The sequence below is a fragment of the Nelumbo nucifera genome, chromosome 6, assembly GCF_055504915.1.
Source record: "Nelumbo nucifera cultivar China Antique chromosome 6, China Antique-T2T, whole genome shotgun sequence".
NCBI classification, from domain to species: Eukaryota; Viridiplantae; Streptophyta; class Magnoliopsida; order Proteales; family Nelumbonaceae; genus Nelumbo; species Nelumbo nucifera.
Window position 1 is genome coordinate 19,660,544 of NC_142654.1, and position 27,065 is coordinate 19,687,608.

The window sequence follows — 27,065 nt, forward strand, 5'->3', positions numbered from 1 at the left end:
TATAAATAGCACAATCCTCCACCATTCTTCTCATCACACCAATTCAACAATTCTCTTAATCTTTTCCTTCTCTCTCATGTATTCTCTGCAATCTGAGTGAACTCTGATAGTCTGATTGGCTGATTATCTGATTCTCCAAGTTAGCAATTTGGGAGGCTTAGAGTCTTGGACGTTGAAAGGCTTTAACTATTGAAATCAATTTGGGATTCTAAACAGGCAATCCGGGGTAAGTCCAATTAAATTAATTTTATTTTTTTAGAATTAAAAAAAATAGTCGGCTCTTTCCAAAACCCCAAATTTAGTAGCTCGATTTGGCAAATATTTAAAATAGAGGATGTTGAGGGGAAGAGGAAAATAACAGTTTACCAAAAATGTAGAAAAGACTTTAATTATTGTAGCAAGGGTGGTATTGGCCATTTGAGTAGACATTTTCTCACACATGAGAAGGAAAAAGAAATAACCCACAATTTAAATGAATTGTTGAAATAATGGAAAATAAATTTTAAAAATGTTGGGAGAACATTTCTCGCCGTCATAGCACGTGATCCATGATCTACTAACCCCTTCAGTGTCTACAGGCTACAATTCCATCGGAGTCTTATTTAGTTGTTTTAGTGCAGGTACCACTATACCAGGATTGGCTAGATGCAGTCATGATGCAGAATATAGATTACAACTTTACAATTACAAGACAAAGGAGGGCATGATACTACTACATGCACCGGATATTTCACCTGAAGCAGCAGATGATAAAAGTCATGATTCATGAACAATAATTGACTAGTTGTATAGAATTTTTTATTTTTTTCAAATTATTGTAAATTTTGTTTTAATTTTATTTAATTTATTTGCTATTAATGTAATTTTGTATTTTCAATTTGTAAATATATTGTATTTTTTATATTTTATTAATTTATTCCATTTTCATATTTTATTCATCCAAGTATGAAGTATCCAAACATTGTATATTTCAATATTTGTATGCTTTATAATTTGTATTATTATTCATTTAAATTTAAATGAAATAAAATTTGTTTTATTTATTTATTGGTAATTGTAATCCATTCAGTCTAGCCTACTTCGGCCCAAACCCACGGCACAGCCTGGGCCATGTCGGGCCAACCCCCAGAATTTTCACCGGGGAAGGCAGCATGACCCGTGCCGGCCCGCACTTTGCGCGGATTATCCACAGGCCGGCCCGGCCCACTTTACACTTTTACCTGTAACTTACCGAAAAGTGAACACTACCAAAAATTGGAAATGCAGGGGATCGAACCCTGTACCTCTCGCATGCAAAGCGAGCGCTCTACCATTTGAGCTACATCCCCTTATTAAATAAAATTTGATTCAATGAATCTATAATGGCTAATCGAACACTTATGTTTCTGAATTTTCAAATCAGATGACATCATCATATCAAACAAATGAGCGTATTAACAGGTCAAAGTAAAGCTTACCACCTTACACACTAGCAGATAGATCGAACTTTGCTCATACAGGTGATATATATTAATTAGCTTCCTCATGGATCACTGCATTGTAGCAGGAAAGCATGATCCACTCAAATCTCATACAAAGCCCCCATTTGGTGCACATCTGGCCATTGGATTAGAGATGTTCTACAGATGTTCCATGAAACGTTGGACCAATTGACTCTTCAACCGAACCTCTCTTTTTTTAACAATTTATACATGAAATCTTATCCCGCTGTATAAAACCTTTAGATTCCCTTTGTTCCAAAGAGATGCAAATCGTTGCTTTCTTAGCCTTTAGAGGTTGGCCTAGAAGAGGAGACTGAATCAACCCCCCACAACATCCTTGTTGTGTATTGAGAACATCTACCGATGATGACATCATTATTCTGGTATTATCATCGGGAGATGTTCCCAATACACGGCGGGGATATGCTATGGGACGTTGTGGGGGCAGTCTTGTGGGGGCTGATTTGAACCCCTAGTGGAGAGGAGATGAAGCGGGGGATAGAGAGAGAATTTGGAAGAGTAGGATTTGCAACCAATTCTTGCTTCCAACTATTAAAAATTTAAAATCTACATGCAAACTCAGAATAAAAAACGAGATTAAATGAGACTACAAAAATTTGAACTTTAGAATTGGTACAACACCCAAAGGAATTGTTCTGTAAAGTGCATCCTATTTAGAAATGGAACGAATTATCAGATCCATACTTGCTCCTGAAGTTGAAATGATCAAATTTTGGATCGTCATAGTCTACCGGTTTCATCTCAACAGGTTTTGGATCTGGCCCAACAGCTCCAAAAACTACCTCCCCACTTCTATCACGGTGGCGATGTCTGATTTGTTCTTTCTGACTCTTGGAACTTAACTGGCCAAACGTAGAAGTTTCTGTTGAGCCATAGAATTGTGCATACTCCTGTCGCTTTGATGATCGATGCTTGCTTAGTGAAGGATCCCTTAAACTGGCTGATTTACTTTTTTGAAGTTTCTGCTCCGTACCCACATTTGGAGTAGGGATCTGTCGTATTTCAGAGACGGGGGTAGTGCTTTTCTGCTTCTGCACCACTGGAGAATCAGCTTTATCTTCAGGCATCACTAGAGAGTCTCTAAGTGGAGTAAGATCTTTCTTCGACCTCCCTGGCCAGAGACTGGCAGGGATGAAGTAAAGGAAGATACTTCCCAGGGCTTCAACTGCAAGTTTGGATAAATCAATGAGAAGTCTCCCAAAAGATGGCCATCCAGCATCAGGTTCTTCTTTTAGACTCTCTGCAACTGGAGTAGGTTTCTCCTTTGTTGATTGATCTTGCATCTTACTCTCTGAGGTTTGTTGCTGCATCGGCACAGGAAATGGATTTCACAACCTTGTGTTACAAAGCTAGAAAAATAATCAATGGAAATATCTTAAATACACCATATTGTTACTAAAACTGATCATGAATCTTGCAAATCCCAAAACCAAGGCCACCAGGACTATATGATTACCAGAGAGTAATTACCATATGATATTAGTTATAATGGTTCCTAACAAGTTCAATAAGCAACTACTGCACTGGTTCCTGTGGCAACCAGTCAATATCATCCCCCAATTGCAAGACCATTTTCACCATATGGTCTTGAACCCATGGGGTGAGAAATTTTATTGTTCATAGCACACTAGACCAACAGTATCAGAGTATCAGACAGACAAATACAAGATTATTCAAGATAGACGCCTTTGACAACTAACAGAGAAAAGCATACTTGGAACCCAACTGGCCCACTCCACACAACTCATAATTGACAAAACTTGGGCTGCTTATTTAACTTTTATAAATAAATGGGTGTTTTCCAAGTACTTAGAATTTCCAAGTGCTTAGAAGTTAGAACAGGATCTGTTGATCATATGGTTGCACAAATGGTGTAGAAGAACTGCAGAGTATGGAACTTACCACCCTTGAGAAAATAGAAGGTCCAAATCCTTGCTGAATCATACACAATGTATATCCAACCAATACAGCACCAATAACCATGACAATATCTGCCACAAGTAATCCAAATAAAATATCAATGAGCATCTGCAACTTAATTAGGCACCTTGATGATGCTTTTATTGTCTACATAGTTGATTTCCAGACAACAATTCTCTTTCAATGACCAAAGCAATTTAAAAAGGTGACATGACTGAAACAAAAAAGGCGATGATGTAGAAGCAAGGACTATGTTGATTGCTAACATAAAGACCAAATTTCTAGCCTATAGCACTAGTAATAAAATCTCTCCCAAGTGATAACTTCAGCTACCCCACAAATGACATCTTGGTAATCAGCAAAAAGGACTAACGCCAATTCAAAGTTTGGTCCATCGATAATAAAATTTAACTCGTAAACCAGACTCAATCAAAGGACAATACCAATCCAAGAAACAATAATCATGATTAATACTGAAGAATAAAAAGTGTTCAGTCTATTCTTATGTTAATTCTCAGAGTCAAAGGAACAGAATGTGAATGTCAACCCCTAATATACAGTAAGCAAGACATGGACATGGACTCCTAGAGCTACCTAATTCCCAGATTGACCAACTGTGACCTCTAGTCCAGGACCAAGGTTTTCAACCTGTCGTTGACCCAGCTAGTGGAATTGCTCAACCCACCATGGCCAGGTTTCTGTACCCATTTATCCCCTGACACTTGTTTAAAAAAAAGCATTGACTTAGTCAATGACCCAGTGACCCATCTGATTGAACTGCAGAGCTGTTTGACCAAATCAGCAAGTCACGGGTAAGAAGACATCAAATATATTTTTCTGTATCTTTTGCCATTTCCATCATTAATAACAATAATTCTCATTTACCACACTTATTTTTGTTTAGTATGATAAATATATTAATATAATATTAGAGACATGCCCAGTTTTTCTACAAATTTTCAGTAATTTATCTATTTTTATATTTTATTACATGAATTATGATGTTATGGGTTGGCCAATTCAAACAATTGAACTGCCAACCTGCCACCCAGAGGGAAAAGCAGTTCCATTTCTAGGTCATTTTTTAAAACATTGTCCAGGACTTGTTCATTCTATTACAGAAGACTAAAGACTTCACAATCTCAACATCAATCTTTTTCTCCCACTGTCCCACACAAGTCTCCTTTAGTCTCTATTCACCAGTTAATCAAAGAGGGAGATGGCCATGGTAGAAATAATGCAAGTGCTTGGAAAGAAAATAGTATCTAGATGCTTGTCTTCTGACAAGGATAAGCTTAAAATTTTAAATTAGAGCCCAACAGTTCTACATGTAGGAAGAAAACTATGATTTCCTTGGTACTGAAAGCTTTTCACTAACATTTGTATTTGACTTTTCATTTTTTGTTTATTGAAAATTTATCTCTATTACTAAAAAAATAAAGGAAGAAACCTATCTTTACATGAAAAAGCTTCACTTAAGTCTCCAATTTATTGTTTGCCTCGTAATCTAGTTAGGAAGTACCTTATCCAGCTGCTCTCCACCTCTGCCAGTTGGATGTTAAAAGGCATTTTTCATGTTATCCACAAGAGCATATATGCATGACTCAACTTTGTCATCAAATTTAGGTTTTTCAAACTAAAAATAGAAAAGCACAAATATACAGATAAATATTAAATTACAATAAAAGTAAGTTTGTTTTGTCCATATGACATGACTATTTATTTTATACAATAAAAGCACAGTGGCACAGCCTTTTACATCAATACTAAGATAAAAAGTAATCTTTTATAGTTGTGGAAAAAAACATGCTCCCTACCCCTATAGGGCGGGGAGAAAGGAAGCAACAGCCAACACTGGCAAACACACGTCTTAAGAAATAGAACAATGAAACTACTACATTTCAACAAAGTTGTCCCCCAAAATAAAAAGTTACTCCATGCACCTCTCTGGCCAAACCATCTGCAAAGAAACTAGAAATCCATTTGAATGTGCTAATTGTCTTCATCTCCTTCATAATTTGTAAGTCCCACAGGCTATCAGATAATGAACATATTCATGCCATGACCACCACAGAATCCTCCTCAACATCTATCTCCTCTCTCCAACGGGACTGGAAAATGTAATTATCACCTCCAATCTGTAATACTCATAGGCTCCACCAGCTGCAAATGATCCTATGTAGAATAGACAAACCTCATTAAAATTGAGTTCCATTTGTCCTTGTGAAGAAGGTCTCTTACTGATCCAAGAGAGAGAGATCTTTCTGACAAGGCCGTCTATGATGGGACTACTTTTGGGGCCTCAAAGACTCACCTGAACTCATCACTTGCCATAACCCAATGGGCTACTTTTACTTTCACCAAATCAATGATGATTTTTAAGACATCATTTTCCATACTCTCCTTTTTTATTGAGAATCTTGGTTATTTTTAAGTACAGAATTTAATGGTCTAAGTCACTCTCCAAGCTATGATACCCATATACCTTCACAGGGGTGCTGTGCCGTGTCAGATGCTTTAATTTTTAGTATAGATTCCATATCCAACATCTTTTCCAGATGTCTCCTTGTCATATCTGGGTAACATAATCTCCATTCTCCAAACTATCTTCCCTACAACTACAAGGTGCAAACAGTTCAACAGAGAATCTGGAACAGCCTATACTCAAATTTGTGGACCAATTAATTGGATATCAGTCCAACATAAATTTGAAGAGAATTACAAGTTTGTCCTGCCTGGTGTGATTCCACCAAGACACTGATTAAAAAAAATGAAGGTGTATCTGTTTCTTCTTCAGTAAGAGAAGTCTGGCACCTAATCAATGATGTTAACTTTTTTCATTTTCTGGAAGGAGATAAGTTTATTTATAAAAAAAAAATAAGCATCTATCCATATAAATATACAAACCTAATATCATCCTGGACACAGCACAGGAGATCACTGGGAAACATCTCACATGAGAAAAAATCTCCCCAATGGATGAGCAAAGCTTAGCTAGAAAGTAGGGGAGGCAATCAATCAGGTTTGGCATTGAGTTGGGCTTAACCTGAAGCCGACCTGACTTGATTTCACTCCAGCATGTGAATAGAGCAGAGTGGGGGAGTGATAAGACATGTATGTATGCAAGGGAAAGAATAAGTAAAATATAATCATAGTTGTCAGGGCACCACCTAGGCAACAAGGCGCTCACGGAGGGCCATCTTGCTTAATCACCAAAATATTTTTTACACGGTACTATCCTTAGGCTGTTCGGTATGGAGGAAAATAATGGACATTCTCCCCATTTTCAGTAGAGGCTTAAGCCCCAATATTGGGAAGGGTGACAGGCTGTCCTTCTGGAAAGATCCCTGGTGTGGAAACACTCCCCTTTCAGAGTTATTCCCACATCTATTTCAGTTAGCAGACCACCAAGATGCAGTGATTTCTGAATGTTTTGAAGTGGTGGGGAACTCAGTAGCCTGGTAACCTTCTTTCAGAAGGAATTTTCAGGATTGGGAAATTCCTGCTCTGGCTGATCTACTCGATCTGCTCTCCCTTCAACCCCTAAATCTGCTCAAAGAAGACAGCTGGTCCTGGACTTGGAGTACAGATGGCCTCTTGTCAGTCAAGTCATTTGCCACTCACATGACAATGAGTACTTCAGAAGTTATGCCTGCTTCCAGAATCTGGAATCTAACCTCTCCCTCAAAAATCAATGCCCTAGTGTGGGCTGCAGTTCTAGACAGGTGTTTAACTAAAGCCCACCTATGTGTGTGTTATGTAGTCAAGGAGTGGAAGATAGCAGTCATCTGTTTCTGCACTGCTCAATATCTGCTAGAATTTGGAATCATTTTCTTGGTTCGGTGGGTCTTGCCTGGTCAATGCCAGCTTCGGTGAAGGAGATGTTGTGGAGCTGGGGATTACAGGGATTGTCAAAGCTTGCTTCAGTTGTGTGGATGTCCATTCCAGCTGCAATCATCAGTACCATTTGGGCAGAAAGGAACAAAAGACTAGTTCAGAATATCTATAAGGATCCGAAAGACCTATATCTATTTCTTTTGGAAAGCTGATTTCTTGGGTCTCGGCTTCAAAGGGAATTCAGGCTGCTCAATTGGGGGCTAGGCTGAATTCTAGGAGCCTATGGCATCTGTAATTTTGCTATGTTTGGGCTGTTTCCCCATCTAAGGTGTAGTTGGGGGGTCTTTGTACTAGTATTTCCTATCAATAAAAATTACATTACCTTTTCTCAAAAAATTATATAGTTTAAGTTAAAATAGACATTCTTGTTCTTTCACTTTTCTTTTCTTTTCTTCATTGCCTAAGACAAAAATAGAGGCCCAGCCCCCCCTTTTTTTTAAATTCTATTATTTCTTCCATTTTATCATGAATATGTTGATTTCCTATGTTTCAAATGAAGCTTATAAATTTTTTATGAAGATTATAAACAATTAATGGTAAAAGGTGGTTGCTTCTTGCTACAGAACCAAAGGAATTTTCCTAGAATTCATGGTTCTTATTCAAAAAAAAAAAATCACCAATCCTTGCCTCAACACCTTGAAAACTATGCCTCTAGGGTCCATTATCTTACTTTGACAATCAAGAAATACAAAGATAGCTTAACATGTGGAGCAATGGGTCACATGATCACAACACTTCTTTTGACTTTCCAATGAAACACAACGTGCTATCAACCAAATCACCCAGTGACCGCTTGCCTAGGTGATTTGGTTTCTATATGTTCACATGGTCACAAAACCTGCTTGCGATCATTTAATGAAACACAGACATGCTATTAATCAAATGAAAAACCAAATTATCCAGTGAGTGCATCCTATTGTCAATACCTCAAATGGCACACTAACAACCCCCTAACATATGAGAAAATAGAGATTGCCTCTAGGATCTACTACCTTACCATGAAATTTAAAAATATCAAGGTAGCATAACATGCTGAGTGATTAGTTCAAATGACCACAACACTTTCATGCAACCCTTCAATAAGACAAAAACATGCTATCAATCAAATAAAAAAACAAAATCACCTAGCGAGTGCATCTAATATCTTATGCATGCCTGGGTGATTTGGTTTCAATGTGTTCACATGGTCACAACACTTTATTGCAACCCTACAATAAAACACAAAAATGCTAACAATCAAATGAAAAATCAAATCACCAAATAAGGTCATTCCTTTTTCCTATGCCAAATGATACAAGAACCATATGAAAAAACAGAGACTACCCCTAAGGTCTACAGTCTACTACCTTACTATAACAATCAATAATTGCCAAAGGTAACCTAATATTGTTGTGAACATGTGATGTGTTCACATAGTCAAAATATTTTCTTGTGACCTTCCAATAAAACACTACTTGCTATCAATCGGAAGAAAAACCAAATCACCTACTTGGTGCATGTTTGGGTGATTTGATTTCGATGAGTTCACATGGTCGCAACACTTTCTTGTGACCCTCCAACAAGTCAAAAGCATGCTAATAATCAAATTTAAAACCCAATCACTTTGTCAGTGCATGCCAAGGTGATTTGGTTTCAATTAGTCCACACAGTAAGATTACCCAGTGAATGCATCTAGTTGTTGCTACCCCAAGTGATACATGAACTACCACTATCATATGATAAAATGGAAACTACCTCTAGGATCCACTACCTTACTAGGAATATCAAGAAATACAAATGTAGCCTAACATATGGAGCAATGAATTCACATAATCAATAACACTTTCTTATGGCCTCTAAAAAACCTAGACATGCTATAAGTCAAAGAACAAACCAAATCACCCAAGCCAATGACTGCATGTCTGGGTGATCTGGTTTTCATGAGCTCATATAGTCACAACAATGTCTTGTGACCATCTGATAAAACACAAACATGTCGCTATCAATCAAATGAAAACTAAATAGCCCAATGAAGGCATGTTCATTATTGCTGCACCAAATGATATAAGAACAACCTACTATCATATAAAATAAAAGCTATCTCTAGGATATATACCTAACTATGACAATCAGGTATTACCAAGGTAGCTTAACATGTAGAGTGACACTTAAGCGATAAGGCTTTCATGAAGGGTCACCTAATTTAATCGCTAAGTTTACATGGTGCTCTTGGATACTTTTGTATTCTTAACTTTTTGAAATTATAATAATAAAAGACATTTTTAAACTAAATTGTTCAGTTTAAGTTAAATACTAGTTTCTTTTTATTATTTTTCTTATTGTCTTGAACCCTCAAAGACTTCAAAACCTGAACCATAAGCATTGGAAGAATTCAAAATTTTGTCCAATCAACACATTGATCTTCTTAAGATGGTTGTTGCTTACAGTAGAACCTAAGGAATTACAATAGGATTCATGGTTGTTATTCAAAAAATAAAAATTAAAAAAAAAAATCTCATCACCTAGGAAACTAGGCAGCAATGCGCCCCCTATCACCTAGCCTTGCATTGGTGCCTTGAAAACTATGATAGGAAGAAAAGGCAAGAGCACTTGAAATCTACATACAAACAATTAAAATCTTAATGGCATAATAATACAAGGGTTGTGCATGCCACAACCTGAACCTGACCCAAACCATCAAGGTTGAAATTTTACAACTCAAACCCAACACTAACCTAATTAGAGGCACACACCTTAGACTCACTCTTCTAGTGATACTTCAAATCCAGACAAGTTTTAGAGAGGAGCATATCATGTAACTAAACTGGAACAAAATCAATATCTAAACATAAATTTGATAATTTCAATAGTTAAACAGGTGACAAGCTAGGGAGCACAGCCCAACTCCCTCCCTGGCTATAGCTACCACTACCGCATTACATCTAAACCTTGTTCCAAATCTTAATTATTTGTTTAGACTAGAAATGTTTGTTCACATGGATATCAAATTATTTCAGCTTCTTCTTTTATGTGAAAATGCACCCAATCTACAATCAATTGCCATCCTTGGACATAAACAAACCATCTTAATTACTTATAACCTATCAGTCACTCCTAGGTTCTGCAGGATGCTCTTTTTTCAACCTTGATTTTCAAATATCTTTTCTAGTTTTATGCTTTAATATAAACCCATTCAAAGGTGCATTTTTTTATCAATTGCACAACTTCCTGCTTCATAAAGAATAAGTAGTCACTGTCCAATATAATTTGGTCTTAAGTCTAATTGGCATGCAAAAATTGAATAGTACTCCATTAGGACATCCCTGTTCCATTTTTTTACGTTTATGGTAGTAGAGCTAAGAGAAGAGTATATGATCTCGTTCATGTATCTCTATACCATTGATATTAACAACCACTCATCTCTATACTTTTTTTTGAAATAAAAAAAAGAAAAAAAAAAGATAACTGGATTTCATTAATTATTATACAGTATCATCCTTATAAGACTGACACAGAAAAGTTTCTTTAACCATTCAATGTCGTCTTAACTTTCAAATAGAAAATAAAAACCAACAGTGTGGAGTTCGAACCTAAAGCGGTAATTGAGTCATTCTGGTAATCACAATCCTCTTGGTTGAGAGAAATTTGCCGAAGAGCAGCATTTCCTCTATCAACAACTAACAAGGAACAAGTAGGCCGCAGATACACCACATCAAAATCATTTGAGAATTTTGCATCCTCACTGGGCCCATCTCTGTACCCTGCAATACTTGACTTCCCTCCTGCAATAGTTGTCACACCTGCAAAGAATTCCAAATTTAATTAGCATTCTTTTGTAGGGAAGAAGAATCAAGAATGAAGTACCCTTTTGTATTCCTTTTCAGTTATGTGTCAACCTAACTATCAAAAAAAGGTTATACATCAACCTGTTCAGGTGCCACACAAACCTGATTCTCCGATCTTCCTGATGGCAAGATTAGAGGTATCTGCAACATACACGTTCCCTTTATCGTCCATTGTAACACCTTTTGGATGATTAAAACGAGCATCGCTTGGTTTCCCATCTACATGCCCTGAGTAACCCTCAAATGACCCAGCAACCAATCTAGCCCTGCTATCTGCACAACCAGTACCAAATTTAATTCGCAATGAAACAAATGCACTTTTATGGTTTAGCAAGGCAAAAAATTGTAGCTGGTTCATTCGGTAGGCACATTAGATAGTAATTGAAAGTGTTTATAGAATGGATGAAACGGCACCAAATTAAACCCCTCTAATCTAACAGATTCCAGGCCTAATTGCTCTGGATTACAAGAGGAAAGAATATTTGCAACTACAAAGGAACTAAGAGATTTCAGCTGAGTAGGATAAAATAGAGGGCCTACACTGAGACAACGGTGGAGTTATCCGAACAATATTGCTATTGACAGCATCAACTGCAAAGAGTTCACCATCCTGGGAGACACGGATGGAATGTGGCGATACCCCAAGCTCTCTCCCTTCCACGACAGTCTCAACCAAGTAACCATTCTCAAACTGGACAACGTTCCCATCTGTTCGGAAGCAACAACCGACAACAGTTTCAGTTTGCACAGATGCCCATAAAGGGAAACCTTCATATAATCACAAAATAATCATGTGGATAAAACTGAGCAGAAATTCTTCTTTCGACCAACCTGTTTGAGGTGTTTTCTGGGATGACCTCGTCCATTTGAGAAAAGATGATAAATGTTTTATTAAGTTCACTAAGAGGACAGAAAAAAAAAATAGAAGACTATATCAGAGGAGCAGAAAAGAAGCACACCCATTTGCCAAGTTGATCAACCCAACCTATGAGAAATTATCAAAAAAAAAAAGGAAAAAAGAGAAATGGGTTTCTTAAATATAACCTGTAGGAGCAGCTCCGGCTTGAAACAGGAGAAGATTAGTAACGAAGAGGGCTAAGCAAAAAGGGTAAAATCCAGATTTTCCCATGACCCTCTCCAATCCAAGCAGCCTAGCAATATTATTAAGAACCGTCAAAAAAAGAGATTTAAATCTCTAAATCATGAGAGGAAGGAAGAGGAAGCAGTAGGCGTTTTGCAACTGGGTTCAGACTGGTCAGTGGTGGTTTCTGTATAAGTTAAGAGTGAAGACTAGCTGGATTTCTTTTGTTGGTTTGTCACTTTTCCATTCTACGCTACTTTCTCCTGTGAAAAGAAATGCATTTTAATGGCCAAGGGAAAGGCTTGCGTTTGAATTATGCGATTCCATTAATAAGAGGTGATCTCGATAAAAGCGAGAAACAGAAATCTCCACTTTTGATCGAAATTCCGAAACCGTTCAAGTTACACCACACGGCACACGCGCTGCTTATAGAGTAAAAGACAGGCCGGATCTCGTCAAAACATTGGTTTTTCGTCAGATAGTGGTCCATGGGTCTAACCCAGTAATTAAGGGTGTTGTGTGGCTTGACTCCACACTCCAGCCATTTCAAGGATGGTACTTACACCCTGGTGATTGGTGGGGGCATTAAAGACCAAAGATCGCATACAAAACACAGTAGTCAGTACTCATTAATGTTGGGTCATTGCTTTTAGGCAAATTTGGGTCTGGCTACTGAATACGTGACCAACTCACGGTTTGTGGCTAATTGTAGCGGAATGTTGTTGTAGGTGTTTGGCAAGGTGTTCGGAACACCGCACACTTTTTTTGTAAAAACGGTATGGGCATGTGTGAGTTGTAAGTACCATTTTCTCATAAAAGATGCTTATTTTTTGTTTGGAAGCAGTGCTATCACGTAGGTTGTTTTTTAGGAAAACATCATTGCATCGCTGGTAGCAATGGATTGTTTTATGAGAAAATATCAAATTTAGCGTTGCTTCATACCATACTTTTTCAATTTTCAATGTATGGTTTGAAACAACAATTTTTCTGAAAACGGTATCAAATAAGAGGTTGTTTTCTGAAGCACCATTTTTTTTTGATGTGACACCATTTTTTCAAAGAACGGCATCGATGCCAAACACGTGATCTAATCCCATTCCCACTGGGTTGGAAGGGTTATAGGCAAGGTTTAAAGTATCAATACGTATCAACCCAATGAGTCATTTATGTGTGAAATAAGAAAAACTAAAAAAGAATAAGATGAAAGTGTGTTGATACAAAGTCGAAATGGTTATGGGCAAGGTTTAAAGTAATGAGAGTGAGTAGAGGGTGCTTAAGATTAAAAATATGGGTGAAGACTAAAAATGTTTCCAAGGTCTTTGTTAAGTATTTTGAGAATTTGTTTTCTTCTTCAAACCCTTGGACTTGAGGAGGTTTTGAATTATATTAACAATTTCATTTCGACTAAGGAAGCAGTTGACCTCGAGAAAGATGTTTCTAAGAAGGAAATTAAGGAGCTTGGATCACATGCCAACAAAACATGTTACAACACCCTACCAATATCATCTAACACCGTACATCAAATACATGACAGTCCCACTTTTATGGTGGACCTCGATTTCATAGTGACATGTGTGGTGTCAGTTCAAGTTGGTAAGGTGTTGGAACATGTTTTGTTGGCAAGAGATTCCAACTCAAAATCAAGGGCTCTACCCCAAATGTAGCCAAGAAAGGCTTCAAGTCATGATGACTATCCCAACATTTTCCATCAAAATTTGTGGAATATAATAGGGGAGATGTTGTTAAAAAGTTATTCAATGAGGGTTATATATTCAAGGATTTTAATTCAACTTTCAATACTCTCATACCAATCAGGGTAGATCGATATTCCTTTGCAATAAAATCTACAAGATTATCTCAAATATCTTAGTGAGCAAGCTAAAACCAAAGCTTAGCTCTCTCTCATTTCCCCTAATCAAAATGCTTTCCTCAAAGGATAACATCACAATTGCTCATCATCAATTTTTTTATTTCATGAAGTTTACCAAAGCATATAAATTGGATATGAGCAAAGCCTATAGCCATATTGAGTGGCACTTTGTGTATAGAATACTAGAGATGATGGGTTTTGGGAATAAGTGGGTCAATTGGATTATGAAGTGTATTATCTAAATGTCATGTCAAGTTTTTGTGAATGGTATTCCCAATGGAAGGTTAGGATCTCTTCCTACATCTTTCTATTCTACTATAATGTCATATCCTATATTATAAATAAGGTGGTTGATGTTCCTAGTTAGCCTAATTTAAGAGGGGAGTGAATTAGGCACTACACAATTTTCCCCCAACTAAAGCCTTCTAGAACTTATGAATGCAAGCTTTGACAGAAATGGAAGGTTGTGTGTGCTATGCAATGTGATGCAAATAGCAAAGATATAAATAAACAAGTAAACAAATTTCAAGAAAGTAAAGCATAGAAGGATTTATAGATGTTTGGCCAAACGCAAGCCTACATCCTCTCCTCAAGCAACCTCTTGAGAATTTCAATTAAACATCTAGACTTCTAGGTGTCAACAAAACTTTACAAATAGTTGGACTTGTGGGTGCTAACAAGATTTGAATGATTGAAGTTCTAGGTGTAAACTAAATCTTAGTAGTTGGACTTCTAGGTGCTAACTAGGCCTATAATGGTGTTCAAACTTGAACACAGATACAACCAAATAATAACAAGTAAAGCACTTATACAATAAACAAATGCCTCTAGAAAGGCTAATAAAAACTAATGCAATCAAACTATATTAAATGCAAGAGTATGCACAATACTACAAGCTAAAACGCTTGAAGAAATTTAAGAAAACTCATTGAAAAATAAATAAGCCCATAGGTTACTCAGTTTTTCTCATTAGTCATAACTGATTAAGCTCATATTTTTTTTCCTTTATAAAACTCTCTTACACATAATATGCTCTATTTGACATAGTAGATTTCTATTAATCAAGTTCATCGATCTTTCAATCCAAAACTAATTATTTCTAGTGGTTAAGAATATGTGATAGCTATATATCCATTGGGAATTGATTAAACTATATTTGGAAATGTTCAAAAAAGGTTCCCAACAAGATTAAAGCCTTACTATAATAGGTGATGCTGCACAATCTGGGCACTCCTAGCTGGCTGTGACTTGGCTTCTAGCTGGAACGGACAGCACCTGAGAAGAAGGAGAAGGTGAAGGGTTCCCGGGGAGTTCTCCTGGGAACACTTAAAGAAAGAATAGAGAGTAAGAGTGTTGAAAGTGCTTAAGCTTCAATACCTTTGCTTCGTGAGAGTTGGAGTTCTTTTATGTTGGAGCTCGGTCATACCTGGCATAACCACCACTACCCTAGCCGTTATTGTCAGAGCAGGTGTGGCAGACACAGGTTGCTGCTACAGACTACTATTGCCAGGTATGGACTTGACTGATGTGCCATGCTTTTTAGAGACGGCAAACAGAACGCCGCCTAGCAAGGGATCAGAGCCCTGCCACTGGGTCCGGCAAGTACGGATGTCAAGTAGGCCTCCCCACAACCTATCGAGCTATTGTACGTCGGACTACCTGGGACAGGTTTGTCTCGGTACCAAGGTGTCAAGGTGCCTGCGTTGGAGGCGGTGCTGCCCCAAGGTGCTTCTCCCTCGGGATACTTAGCCGAAAACCGGGGTGCTCCCTTCTAGGAAGGGAGAGCTCAGAGCCCCTTAGGAAGAGATCGGGCCTCAAGGGGAGCTCGGGCCCTGGGAGGAGCTCGGGACCTCCCACACTTGGTGAGAGTCAAGGTTAGCCGGGTGTTAGTCCTCGGCGAGTCGCTTAACCCGCCGAGTGGCTAGTGTTGGACTTGGCGTGTCTCTCCCGTCGAGTCGCAGTTGTGCTGTCAGGTTGAACTGTTCATTGGGCCAGGTCACGCACATGTGTCCCCATGCTACGAGGTCGGGCCAAATCACCCTCCATCAATAGGAAATAGCTATTATACCTTCAAATGGTCTTTTTTTGCCAAGTAGTTAATTAGCACAAGCTAATAGTCAATTACTATGTACAGGGACTTTTTTCTCTAGTAGTCAACTGTTAATCAAGCGGTCCAATACAAGAATGCCCAGCCTCATTGTAAGACATAATCAACTATAGATTTTCTATAATCAACTATTGAGTAATGTGCCAGTGACACTAGCCTCGCCTATCACAGGTAGTTGACTTATGAGTGACATTAGTCTCTACTGTTAAGTTAGTCGACTACTAACAACTCTCAACCTTAGAAAATTTAAGATTTTGATTCCAAAGGTTCAGAAAAACATTTTCTTAGGTTTTTAAACTTTAGTTTTTTTACATCTAAGTTCATGAATGAATTTAAGAACACCTAAGAACTATACCTAATTCTAGTCATTGGTCTATAAAGTTAGGCCAACAGAATTTAGTCACATCTAAGCATACTAATATTTGTGTATATGCTTTGCACGCACCAAATTGTGTGATGATGATAGTATATAATATGTTTCCAAAATTTTCTACAATTTAATTTTTTATATTTCTTTGTCTATAAAATTATTCTTATTTGTCACAGTTATTACGGTTCATTAATATAGAGATATACCAAGATGTTTTCTACATAATTTATATATTTCTTTGTTTACTTTTGTGTTTTTATCTTTTTATAATTTTATTATTTAATTATAACTTCACAAGTTGACGCATTTGACATAAAATATTGAATTGATATACCACCAAATAGGAAAACAATTTGACTTTTGGGTTAATTTTGAAATTTATATTTTATTTATATCATCAATAAAAGTTAAAAATAATTCTTGTTTATCATGTCTAATTTTTAATACGATCAATGTAAAATATTATATATGTGTCCAAATATTTTCTATAAAGTTTCTATCTTTTTCATATATTTTGTGTTTTGTATTTTTCTAAATTTGTATTATTGGATTAGGAAATCAATGATTGACACATATGGCCCGAAAGGTTGAATTGTTAACTTGCCACCAAGAAAACAAATTCATTTTTTGGGTTGGTTATAAATTTTATATTTTATTTCCAACATCAATAAATAAATTATTATTTCTTTAATATGAGTAATGTATATATATATATATATATATAAGTTTATATGTTTTTATTTTGTAAAAATAATATCTTGAATGTAGGATTTAATAAAGGAATGGGAGTTAATACCTTAACATAAGACTTAATGAGAGGGAATGGAATGAAGATAAATGTAGTACTTCAAATTACATTTTGTGTAATCACAATAAGAGAGGAACAAAATTAAAAAATAAGGGCATTCTAGTAAAAAAATGATTAAATTAATGTTAATGGGAGTTAATACTTTAAATATGAGACTTAATGCGAGGGATTTAATGAGGATAAAAGTGGTTTTTTAAATTACCTTTTCATCCTTAAAATTAAACAAGGACCAAATTAAAAAATTGGGATAATTTAGTAAACAAAAGTTCCATACCATTATTCACTCTTTTAATAACAGTATAAAAGCATCAAATGTAAAATGACACTTTTGCTATAACTTGTTTTCTAATTATTGAACAAAAGAAATACTTTTGTGTCTTTTTATCAAATAAGCATTACTAAATGAAGATGTAAAATAGCAATTGTCTTTTATTGTTTTTTATTCAAACTTTAGAGATGGGGCATTTTTTGTCCAATGAAATTCCAGAAGGCAAAGACACCTATTCACACTTTTATAGATAGTAGAAATAGTCATGCAAATGATTTACATCAAGTTCTAAAACAAGACACACAATTCAAAGTACTGGAACTTGATGCTTCTTTCCTTTCAACTCTTGATAGAAAGTCATTGTATTTGGAGAATCACTTAGTTGATTGACAGTTGCCCAACGCATTTCATTCCAAGCTTGATACTCTATAGTAGTTTGTCAAATATTATAGCTCAATAGGAGTTACTTGGAGCAACTTCATACTTAACACCACTTCATTAGTATTTTAAATGATTTTGTTATCATCAAAATACAAAAGTCGACATTTTATGATCATCAAATATATAGTGTCAAGTTGAATAGGAAATGCCTTAAATCTCACATATTTTCTTTGCAAATGATAGCTACACATTTACCGCTGTTAATTTGGAGGAAGGAAGGAAGACCATGGAGGCAATCAAGCTATATGCGTGGGCTTTTGGTCAATAGATGAATATTTCCAAATCTAAATCACTTTTAGTTCAGATTCACACCCAAGACTTCAGAAAAAATCTTGGCTAGAAGTCTTCACTTAATAAAGGTGAAAAAAGCCTTCATTTTTTTTTTTGGGGGGGGGGGGATTCCTCCAACAATAGGTAGATCAAAATGCATTCTTTTAATTCTTTTAACTGAGAGTGTTCAAAGGAAAACAAACAATTGGAAGGAACAACTTCTATGAGATCATATTGAAGTCTATTGCTATTGCAATTCCTACCCATTGCATGCCCTACTTCTTGTTGCCTAAGAGGGTGTGTGAAGACTTATAAAAAGGCTCAAAAAATTTATGGTGGGGGGGTTCAGATGGCAAAAGAAGATTAATTGGACTAGTTGGAACAAGGGTTATCATTGTGTTGATTCCACTCATATTACAAAAAGAATCAGTTTGAATGTCAAGAGTTATCAACTTATCATCCTCCTGGTGTAAGCCTAGTGGTGAGGATAAGGATAGTCCATCTCAAATATGAACCAGGGGGAAGAGGAGAGAGAAGGAAGAGGTGGTATTTTAGGTTCCAAGTCCCCCAAAATAGGTATGATGACCCCTATTTATAGTATTTTAGGTTAGTGGGTTCCAGAATTTTCCTATTAATCATTAATTCCAAATTTACCTTTGTATTCTATAATGTTTTTTGTTCAATCATTTAAAATACATATCTATTTTCTCTTACTGTTTAGTTTGGAAATAGTACAAATGCGAATATATACATTATAAATACATACAAAATAATACAAAATATAAGGTTTTGCACTCTATATATCTGCATTTGCACTCCTTCCAAATTGAGCCTATAGAATATTCTTAACTCAGTTGGATGCATCTTTGCATCTAGAATGTTCAATTCTAATTACTCAATGCTAAAGAGGACTCATACAGGGGCGGAGCTAGGATTCTTTATTGAGGGGGGTCAATGTGTAATAAATATAGATAGGGGGGCCAAAAGATAAGAAACATAGGTTAGAGGGGCAAAATATATGTGAAATTTAAATAATTACTATGAGGATTTTCAAAGCATGGCCCCCCTCTGCCACCCCCTGGCTCCGCCCCTGGACTCATATGTTCCAGTCCGATTTGATCTAAATTTATGTTGGGTTAATTGAGTTATTGTACTTATGTTAATCCACTATCTTACACCTGGACGTTTGTTAGAAGAGGGAGAGAGAAAAATTTATTCTCATTCAAATTCGATTTTTGTTTCATATTCAAATTCCATTAATTGATTAATTGAAATTACTAAATAAAAATATTAAACTTTAGCATGTTTTATTTAGCAATGATAAAAAAAATAAGAAATTAATAAAAAATAGTAGTTCATAATGTAAAATACATTTGAATTATATAATAGAAAAATATATAATTAATAATAATAAAATGTAAAAAATATTAAAAGTAATAAAAACAATTGGAAATGCCATAAGGCTCTTTCTACCTAGGATGATCATTTATAACCTAGATTAGCCTAGCCACACCTACAAATTTTTAAGCTCAAGCAACTATTTTTTGGGTTAGGCCCAATTTGGATCCACACCAAGCCTTACCTAGAAGGCTAGAAGTTACATGATGGTAATGTTTTTATATAATATTTAGATAACAAATTTTATATAGATATATTGCTAAAATCAAATAACAACTTTAATTTGTAAAATGGGTTGGATCGGGCACAAGTGACCTTAGAAATTGATAATATACTATAAATATTTTATTTTTTTGATTCATCGGTACACACAATGAGGATAGCACATCCCCTATATCCATAACCCCAAAACTAGGGGTGCAACTCAGGTGGATTGGATTGGTTAAAGGTCAACTTAGGCCTAAGCCTAAAGGTGCAAACCTTGGACTCAGGCCTGGCCCAACCTGACGTTAAACCCAAGTTTATCAACCCAAGCCTAACCAAGCTTAACCCAACATAACTTGGGTTGGGCTTGGGCTTAGGATGGGCTGAACCAGGTTAGACGGGTTTGGGTGGGTTAGTTAGGTTTGAATGAATATCTGCATATATTTTCAGATAGTCATCTTTTATTAGGATTTATGGCCCAATTAACAGTATAATTGATTAAAATGTACAAATTTCATTTACAAGTGTACATATACATATTCTATACATATACACATGTATACATAATTACAAAAAATATATTTTTATATGAATATAATACACTTATGTATATATTTTTTTGAGGTGGACTCGGCTTGGGCCAAGCCCAAATTGGGTTGTGTTAGGCTCAACCGGGTTTGACCTAGTCCCAACCCGCAGCACAAAATCTTAGGCCCAATTCATGCAAAACTTTGGTTGGGTTGGGTTGTTCAGGTTGGACTCACCTAAGTTGCACTCTTACACAAATATATATATATATATATACACGTGACAGATATCCAAACGCCAGTAAACTCGACATGGGTCATGTACTTTTCTCTCTCCTCTCCTTTTTCGCCTCCTCTCTCTTTTCGGTCTTCTCCTTCTCCCCCCCTCTTTTTTCACTCACCTCTCCCGAGGAGAAGCTTGTCGAGCAAGTCACCTTCCCTTCTCAATTTCTCTCCACTCTCCCTTTTCCCTTTTCTAATGCATTCTCTCTCCCGCCATGTCTTCTCCAGTTCTCCCTTCTCCTCCCTCCCTTTTTCTCTTTTGTAGACATGGACAAATTTGAAGTTTTGTTGGAGCGAGACTCAAAGTCTCTTGCATTAAACCACTGTTTATGATAGTCTCTCTACACTCCATATAGCTACTGCAAGTGGTAAAGTCAGAGGTTGGTTTTAGCTATGCTCTACTTTTCCTATTCTTTCTTCGATTTTTAATCTTTTCATTTTCCTTGACCAGGCTTTTGATTGTTTTCCCATTTACGATGGTGGTTACAGGTTAATGGGGAAAGTTTTTCTTCGATCTTGGATCGATCTGTTCACCCAAATATCTTGAATCGTTATTAAACAGGGAGGTTTGTTTGCTTTTGGTCCTGAAATGTTTGATCTTTTCTTTTGCTTTTATTCCCCCCAACTGTTGATTATGGCGTAGAGGTACAGTTCATTAGGAGTTTTCATTTTCTCCTCCTTGCTATGATGGTTTTGGCTTTTGGTCATGGTTAAGATTTTGTTATCTTTTCTAGGTCTTCTACTGCATGAATGGTTTTTTGGCTTTAGCATTGAGTGGTATTACTGTTATGGGCCGAATGGTTTCCTAGGTTTTTACTTTTGATGCTTTTCATTTTTTAAGTTTTTTTCTTACTTGTGCATTTTTCCTTGTTGATTTTTCGTTTCAGGTTTTTCTTTTGCTCAATTGCCCTTACCTATTCAGGTGTAACTTTGGAAATTTTATCATTTGGCTCTTGGAAATAGTATTTTTTAGTCTTGTGTTACTAGAGGTTTAGAATGATTGATTATATATGTAGGTTTTAACTATGTTATAACCTTTCAATTTTTCGATTTAACTTTGAATAATGACTAATTTATTAAGAGTTTGGATCTGCATGCCAAGTGTAGTCATTAGATTGCAAAACCATGATACTGACAACGCCTGGTTTTCAATTATGGCATCTTTCATGGAAACTTTAATTGCAGCTCCATAACCCATTGTTTCAGGTGCTTCTCCAGCCAAAGCCACAAGACGAGAATGTGAATGTGAACATGGATGGTGCACAAAATGATATGGACAAATCCTATGTATCTATTGTCTACTGTACTGAACTCTTGTCGATTTCTACAGTTGTTTTCTTTTTGGATTTTTTTGTTTCCCAAAGGAGAGAGCATTACACTAGGTTATTAATGTTGCGGTTCAACGGAGTCAATTAGTAGCTCAGGTGTGGCATTTCGCTAAAATTTTGCATTTGTTTTTTATTATTTTATTATTATTATTTTTTTTCTTGCTTGAAGGCAAAGTGTCTTGGAGGTAATTAATTGCTAGAGCTTGGTAGGTTTTATCAATTTAGTTTAGTGGCCTTATAACAACCTCAAAAACGATGATGCAATGCCTAATTAGTATGAATTGCAATGTTTCTAAACGGTTCTCTTGGCTAGCATTGATTCTTGGCCCTAAAGTTTGTAAGAAAAATTATTGCTTCCCAGCTACAACCAATGAGTAACCGTGAAAGGTTGGTTTAAGTTGCAAGTTTGTGTGCACTTTTTCTTTTATTTTCTTCTCTCTAATCTCTTATGTTCTTCTCATTCTTGCATCCTACTTGTCTTTTTTACTAGATTATAACCATCTAATAGTATTTTATTTATGAGTTGCAAGTTTTTGTACACTTTTTCTTTGATTTTATTCTCTCTAATTTGTTATGTTCTTCTCATTCTTGCATCTTACTTCTTGTCTTTTTTACTAGATAATGACCTTTTTCTAATATGCACATGAAAAAATTAGGATTTATAGGTTTGTTACCTGAATATCACTGAGAAAAGTGGATCCCAGGATCTTCCAGGGGTGAGATGCAAAATTGAATGGCTAAAAGTGTTGCCGCCTAATTAATGGTAAGGGTGCTTAAAATTGTGCTTTAAAGAAATGAACTTCTACAGATTTAAAAAAAAAATGTATTGAAAGCTTACGTAAGAGGGAAATTAACTTCTACTTATTCTATAAATTTGCACTTGATTCCATGGGTGAGATACACAACTAAATGGCTAAAAATGTGGATCATTTCTATGGAATTGTGCAAAACAGTTTTCAGATTATGAAGGATTGGATCATTTTTATGGAATTAATCACGACAAATTTTAGTTTAGGAAGGATTATTTTATTCATTTTAGATTATGAAGTCATATTTACCTTTGGAGACCAACCGTGAATCTTTTGTAGGGATTAGAATTTTATTCTTTTTTGTTTGTACTAAACCAAAGCAAGTATTTATTTATATTCAATGGATACAAGATTCATTCATGTTACCTATTTTTCCTTTCCTTAAACAAATGAGGAGTGGATGCATAGTGGATTGAAGAAACACTAAAACATGATTAACAAGGTTGCATTTCTTACAGGTATTTTTCTTGTTCTTCTTCTACTACTGCTACTTTCAAACCCTGTTCCTTCCATCTCTCTTTCTCTCTCTTTTAATTTAAGGCAGCTAGGTTTTATTTTCTAATTCACCATTTTCCATTTCTTAAACTCACTGTATGGACCATTTTTATGCAGGAGAGGCAGTGCCTGCTGGCACCAAATATTCTCAAGTGGAACCATGACTGGTATAGTTCATATCTTGAGTAATTTCATAAATGGATAAGAATGTGGCTATCTTGTTAAAATTTGCCCCTTCTCTTGATTTTGATTTATCTGAAATCTTCCCTAACAATTAAAGTAAATGGTGTATTTTACAGTTCCACTTAGGATGATCACTTGATCTTTTCTTTTTTGGTTTCTAGAGAAACTTATCATCATATTTTAGGTTTTGAGTTTGATACAATCAACTAAGAAGTAATGGGGGATAGGAGATAGAATTTTGTTAAATCCTATCTATGTGGGTATAGAGGTTGTAAAACAATGTTGGCTTATGAAGATACAAATTTAAGCGAGTCCTAACTATTGGAGACTCAATTTCTATTAGGAGTTAGGAGGCCGCACAACCCCCAAATTTCTTTTGCATTGGCGGTATGGTTTGTATCTCCCATACAATTAAGATTAGGGAATATGTTTCAAAATTCTTGGATTTATTGTTTGTATTCCCATATTACCTCCCTTAGTACAACACATGATATTTTTGTTATTCTTGGTTAGGTTATATTATATTTGCTATATTGTTGATCCTCATGTTCATACATGTTTGTTGGGATTGGGCTGAAGGACAAGTGCCTAAAGAGAATAATGGGTTTGGCTACTACAGGTGTAAAACATGTGAATAAGTACCTATTTAAATATACCAGACTACCTGTTCATTTCTATTTGTGAAATGTGAATATCATATGGTTTTAGCAAAGGTGAATATCATGGTTTTAAGACAAGTGCCAACACTAAATGGGGAGAAGGATTGGAGTTATGAGAGAGAGAGAGAGAATCAATTTCTGTTTTGTTCTTTCTTCTTTTTATATTTTTGGTTGGAGGTGCATAGTGAGGTCTTACAAAACTCACATTGTTAGAGAGATCAGCAGGGATCATTGAGTTTTTGCCCCATCAATGAAGTTTGAAAAATTGATATACCTTGTTTCATATAAGATGTATATATAACATGATCATCTATTTATCAAGCAAGGAAATTTTTTAGATAGTGATAATTAAGCTCACCTTGTATGTAATTTCTATAACCCAAGTGTTGGGACTGATATTTTAACCAATGACCACATGGTATGGTAATTTTCTGAAAGGTTCCAGTGAAAAGAGAACATCCAAATGAACATCTACAGACCTTTTTGAGTCATTTTCCTCCCAAATGAAACAAAATTCCCTATAGATTTTTCAAAGAAATAGGAATTGGAAAAGTTGGTTCTTAGTTGTGACAATCTATAGTTTCTTGATCAAATCTTTTTTCTTATCTTTTTATTTATTTGTCTGGTTATCTCTTTCGTTTAACAAAAAGCAAGAACTGCACTAAATTTCCTTTATTTTTTATTGTTGTACGTTCAGACTAGGCTGCCAATCTTTTTCCCTTGTTAGCAGCTCCTTAATAATTTATTTTCCTTTTTAATTGAGCAGGTTTGGTTTTTATTGAAGATGGAAGATGATCAGTTGGGACAACCGCAAGTTTGATTCTCTGTCCTGGCGTTTAATCACAAATAATTAGTCATGGTGTTGAGAGACGAAATTGTCCATTGAAGAGAAATGTCTGCTATACAAAGCGATTCAAATAGCTTACCTCAAGTGGAAGATGTTAACTTGTTTATGTAAAGAACACGTTTTTTTTTTCTTATTTTGTAAGAAGCATATAGGTCGAAACTTTTCAACTTGGGCTATGTTTGGTTGCAATGCAAATTTATTTGCACCATTACAAATGCATGGGAGTACAAATGTAAAATATGCAAATTCTTGTTTAAGTTTGTTTTGGATTTTACTTTATTTTGCTTCATGTCTTAAATTCCTTCATTTGGACTACAATCAAACAAAATAAGTTAAAATTTGAAACAAAAATAGGTCAGAATTTACCTTCAAATCATTTGCATTGCAACCAAATTCATATGGGCGTTGCTTATTACACAACTTCCAAATATTTAATTAATTTCTTTTAAAAACGAATTCCTGCAATCCTTAATTAATTGCTCACTATTTCTGTGACGCACTCTTTTGTCAAAACACCCCTCAGGGGGTGGGGGCTATGCTGGGGTGTCATCATGATGGCCCCACAATCAATATAACTTTACCTTCAACCAACTGGTCTCGTAGCCTCTCCAAAGCAGAAAATTTCACATATTATAAGAATTGTTTTTCTATACGTTGCGGGGGCCACCCCGCTAGTACTTTTTTAATTTAATGGCCTTCTTTTTATTCAATTTCACTTAACAAAACCCGTACATCACATGAATCCCTCTAGTATTTATTACATCACATGAATTAAGAAAAATGGAGAATCAAGAATTGCACTCCTAAATTAGATGTAAAATTTTGCACTCCACAAATCAGAAATAATTAATTGTTTGTTTCTGATATTTATATAAGATGATTAAAAACGAAAGTAATTAATATCATCCATTGTCTAGAAGATCCTTTATTAACACTACATACTTATATTGGTGGTAAATTGACCAAATCTCACAATAACCAGCAACATATACAAGGAAAAACATTTATAATCAATCAAAATCGTGTACTAAAAGTAAAAGATGTTTCAAATGCAACAAAATGGGGCCAGGGAAACACCTATCATAAGCTATGATTCTATGAAATCAATTAAAGCATTAACTTCTCATCCGTATCATTGGTACAGTAGATGAATAGCCTTAGGATGTGCTCTATTGTGGTTGTAAATAGGTGTAGTGTATTTTAAACCATTGGGTCCCATCTCGGTGTGCTTGAAACCATAGGTTGCTCACCACACCTTTGGTAATGTTGTGTATGCTGTGCTGTGGTGGGCAATGCATGGACCCCTCAATAACATATTCAAGCACACCTGCGGTTAAATCTAATACACCACATCAATTGATTTTTATTTATTTTTTTAATTTCAAAGACCCGTTGTTTTGCATTTTTGGAGAGAGATACTATTTCATCAATCAAGTCATATGTATCTAATATATCGATCTATTCGTTCATAGAGCTATTTACTTGACAGTAGATATTTCTGGAATATCTCTAATAGAGGGACAAATAGTCAATCCTGCAGGAGATTTGAACCGATTTTTTTTTCCTTAATCCTTTGATAAATAGATTCATTCTCTTCATAAAAAATAGGAGGTAGAACCAATAAAGATTTCTTTTTCGATTCATCCATAGAGTTGAATACCTTATTCATTATTCAAGAACTTTTTTTTTATCCAATCCATAGGTATCAATAGAAAAGACAAATCCCTTATGATACACCAGATCTGGCTCGATTATTGATAGAGTGAATAGATTTTCCATTTCTTGAAATCTCTTTTCTGATTCAAAATCGTGGTGTAACGCAATTCATTGGAAGAATGCTAAAAAAATTCATTGCAAGTGACATGCGATATTGTTATAGGAAATGTTTTCTCTTCCCCAAACCTCTATACCCTTGAGGTCATCTGCCAATAAAACACGTCTCAATCCTCTACCAACTACATTTAACACTGCACAT

The 27,065-nt window shown here is 35.6% G+C and overlaps 1 protein-coding gene, 1 long non-coding RNA gene and 1 other non-coding gene across 7 annotated transcripts; 1 reads left to right on the forward strand and 2 right to left on the reverse strand.

Moving 5' to 3' along the window:
* Window positions 1-1,255: 1,255 nt before the first annotated feature.
* Window positions 1,256-1,328, reverse strand: TRNAA-UGC (transfer RNA alanine (anticodon UGC)). The gene has a single exon. It is a non-coding gene; the product is annotated as a tRNA-Ala (tRNA).
* Window positions 1,329-2,006: 678 nt separating this feature from the next.
* LOC104591279 (uncharacterized) lies at window positions 2,007-12,571 on the reverse strand. The gene is made up of 7 exons (XM_010250083.2): window positions 12,188-12,571; window positions 11,975-12,043; window positions 11,684-11,851; window positions 11,246-11,416; window positions 10,889-11,098; window positions 3,405-3,493; window positions 2,007-2,806 (listed from the first exon to the last, which is right to left on the reverse strand). The coding sequence occupies exons 1-7, from the start codon at window positions 12,270-12,272 to the stop codon at window positions 2,156-2,158; spliced, it is 1,443 nt and encodes a 480-aa protein (XP_010248385.1). The 5' UTR covers window positions 12,273-12,571; the 3' UTR covers window positions 2,007-2,155.
* An 8,202-nt stretch (window positions 12,572-20,773) lies between these two features.
* LOC104591280 (uncharacterized) lies at window positions 20,774-25,369 on the forward strand. 5 transcript variants are annotated; one of them, XR_016077898.1, is made up of 5 exons: window positions 20,787-21,149; window positions 21,259-22,860; window positions 23,301-23,364; window positions 23,519-23,568; window positions 25,010-25,369. It is a non-coding gene; the product is annotated as an uncharacterized LOC104591280 (long non-coding RNA). The 5 variants fall into 5 exon arrangements; XR_734248.3 differs by having other exon boundaries at window positions 20,774-21,149; window positions 21,259-23,364; XR_016077899.1 differs by lacking the exon at window positions 23,301-23,364.
* Window positions 25,370-27,065: the final 1,696 nt, after the last annotated feature.

Coding starts and splice junctions, on each gene's coding strand:
- LOC104591279 (XM_010250083.2), bottom strand. CDS start 12,272: ATGGGAAAATCTGGATTTTACCCTTTTTGCTTAGCCCTCTTCGTTACT. Junction 11,852..11,974: donor CCAGAAAACACCTCAAACAG/GTTGGTCGAAAG, acceptor GCTTCCGAACAG/ATGGGAACGTTGTCCAGTTT. Junction 3,494..10,888: donor TGACTCAATTACCGCTTTAG/GTTCGAACTCCA, acceptor TACTTGTGGCAG/ATATTGTCATGGTTATTGGT.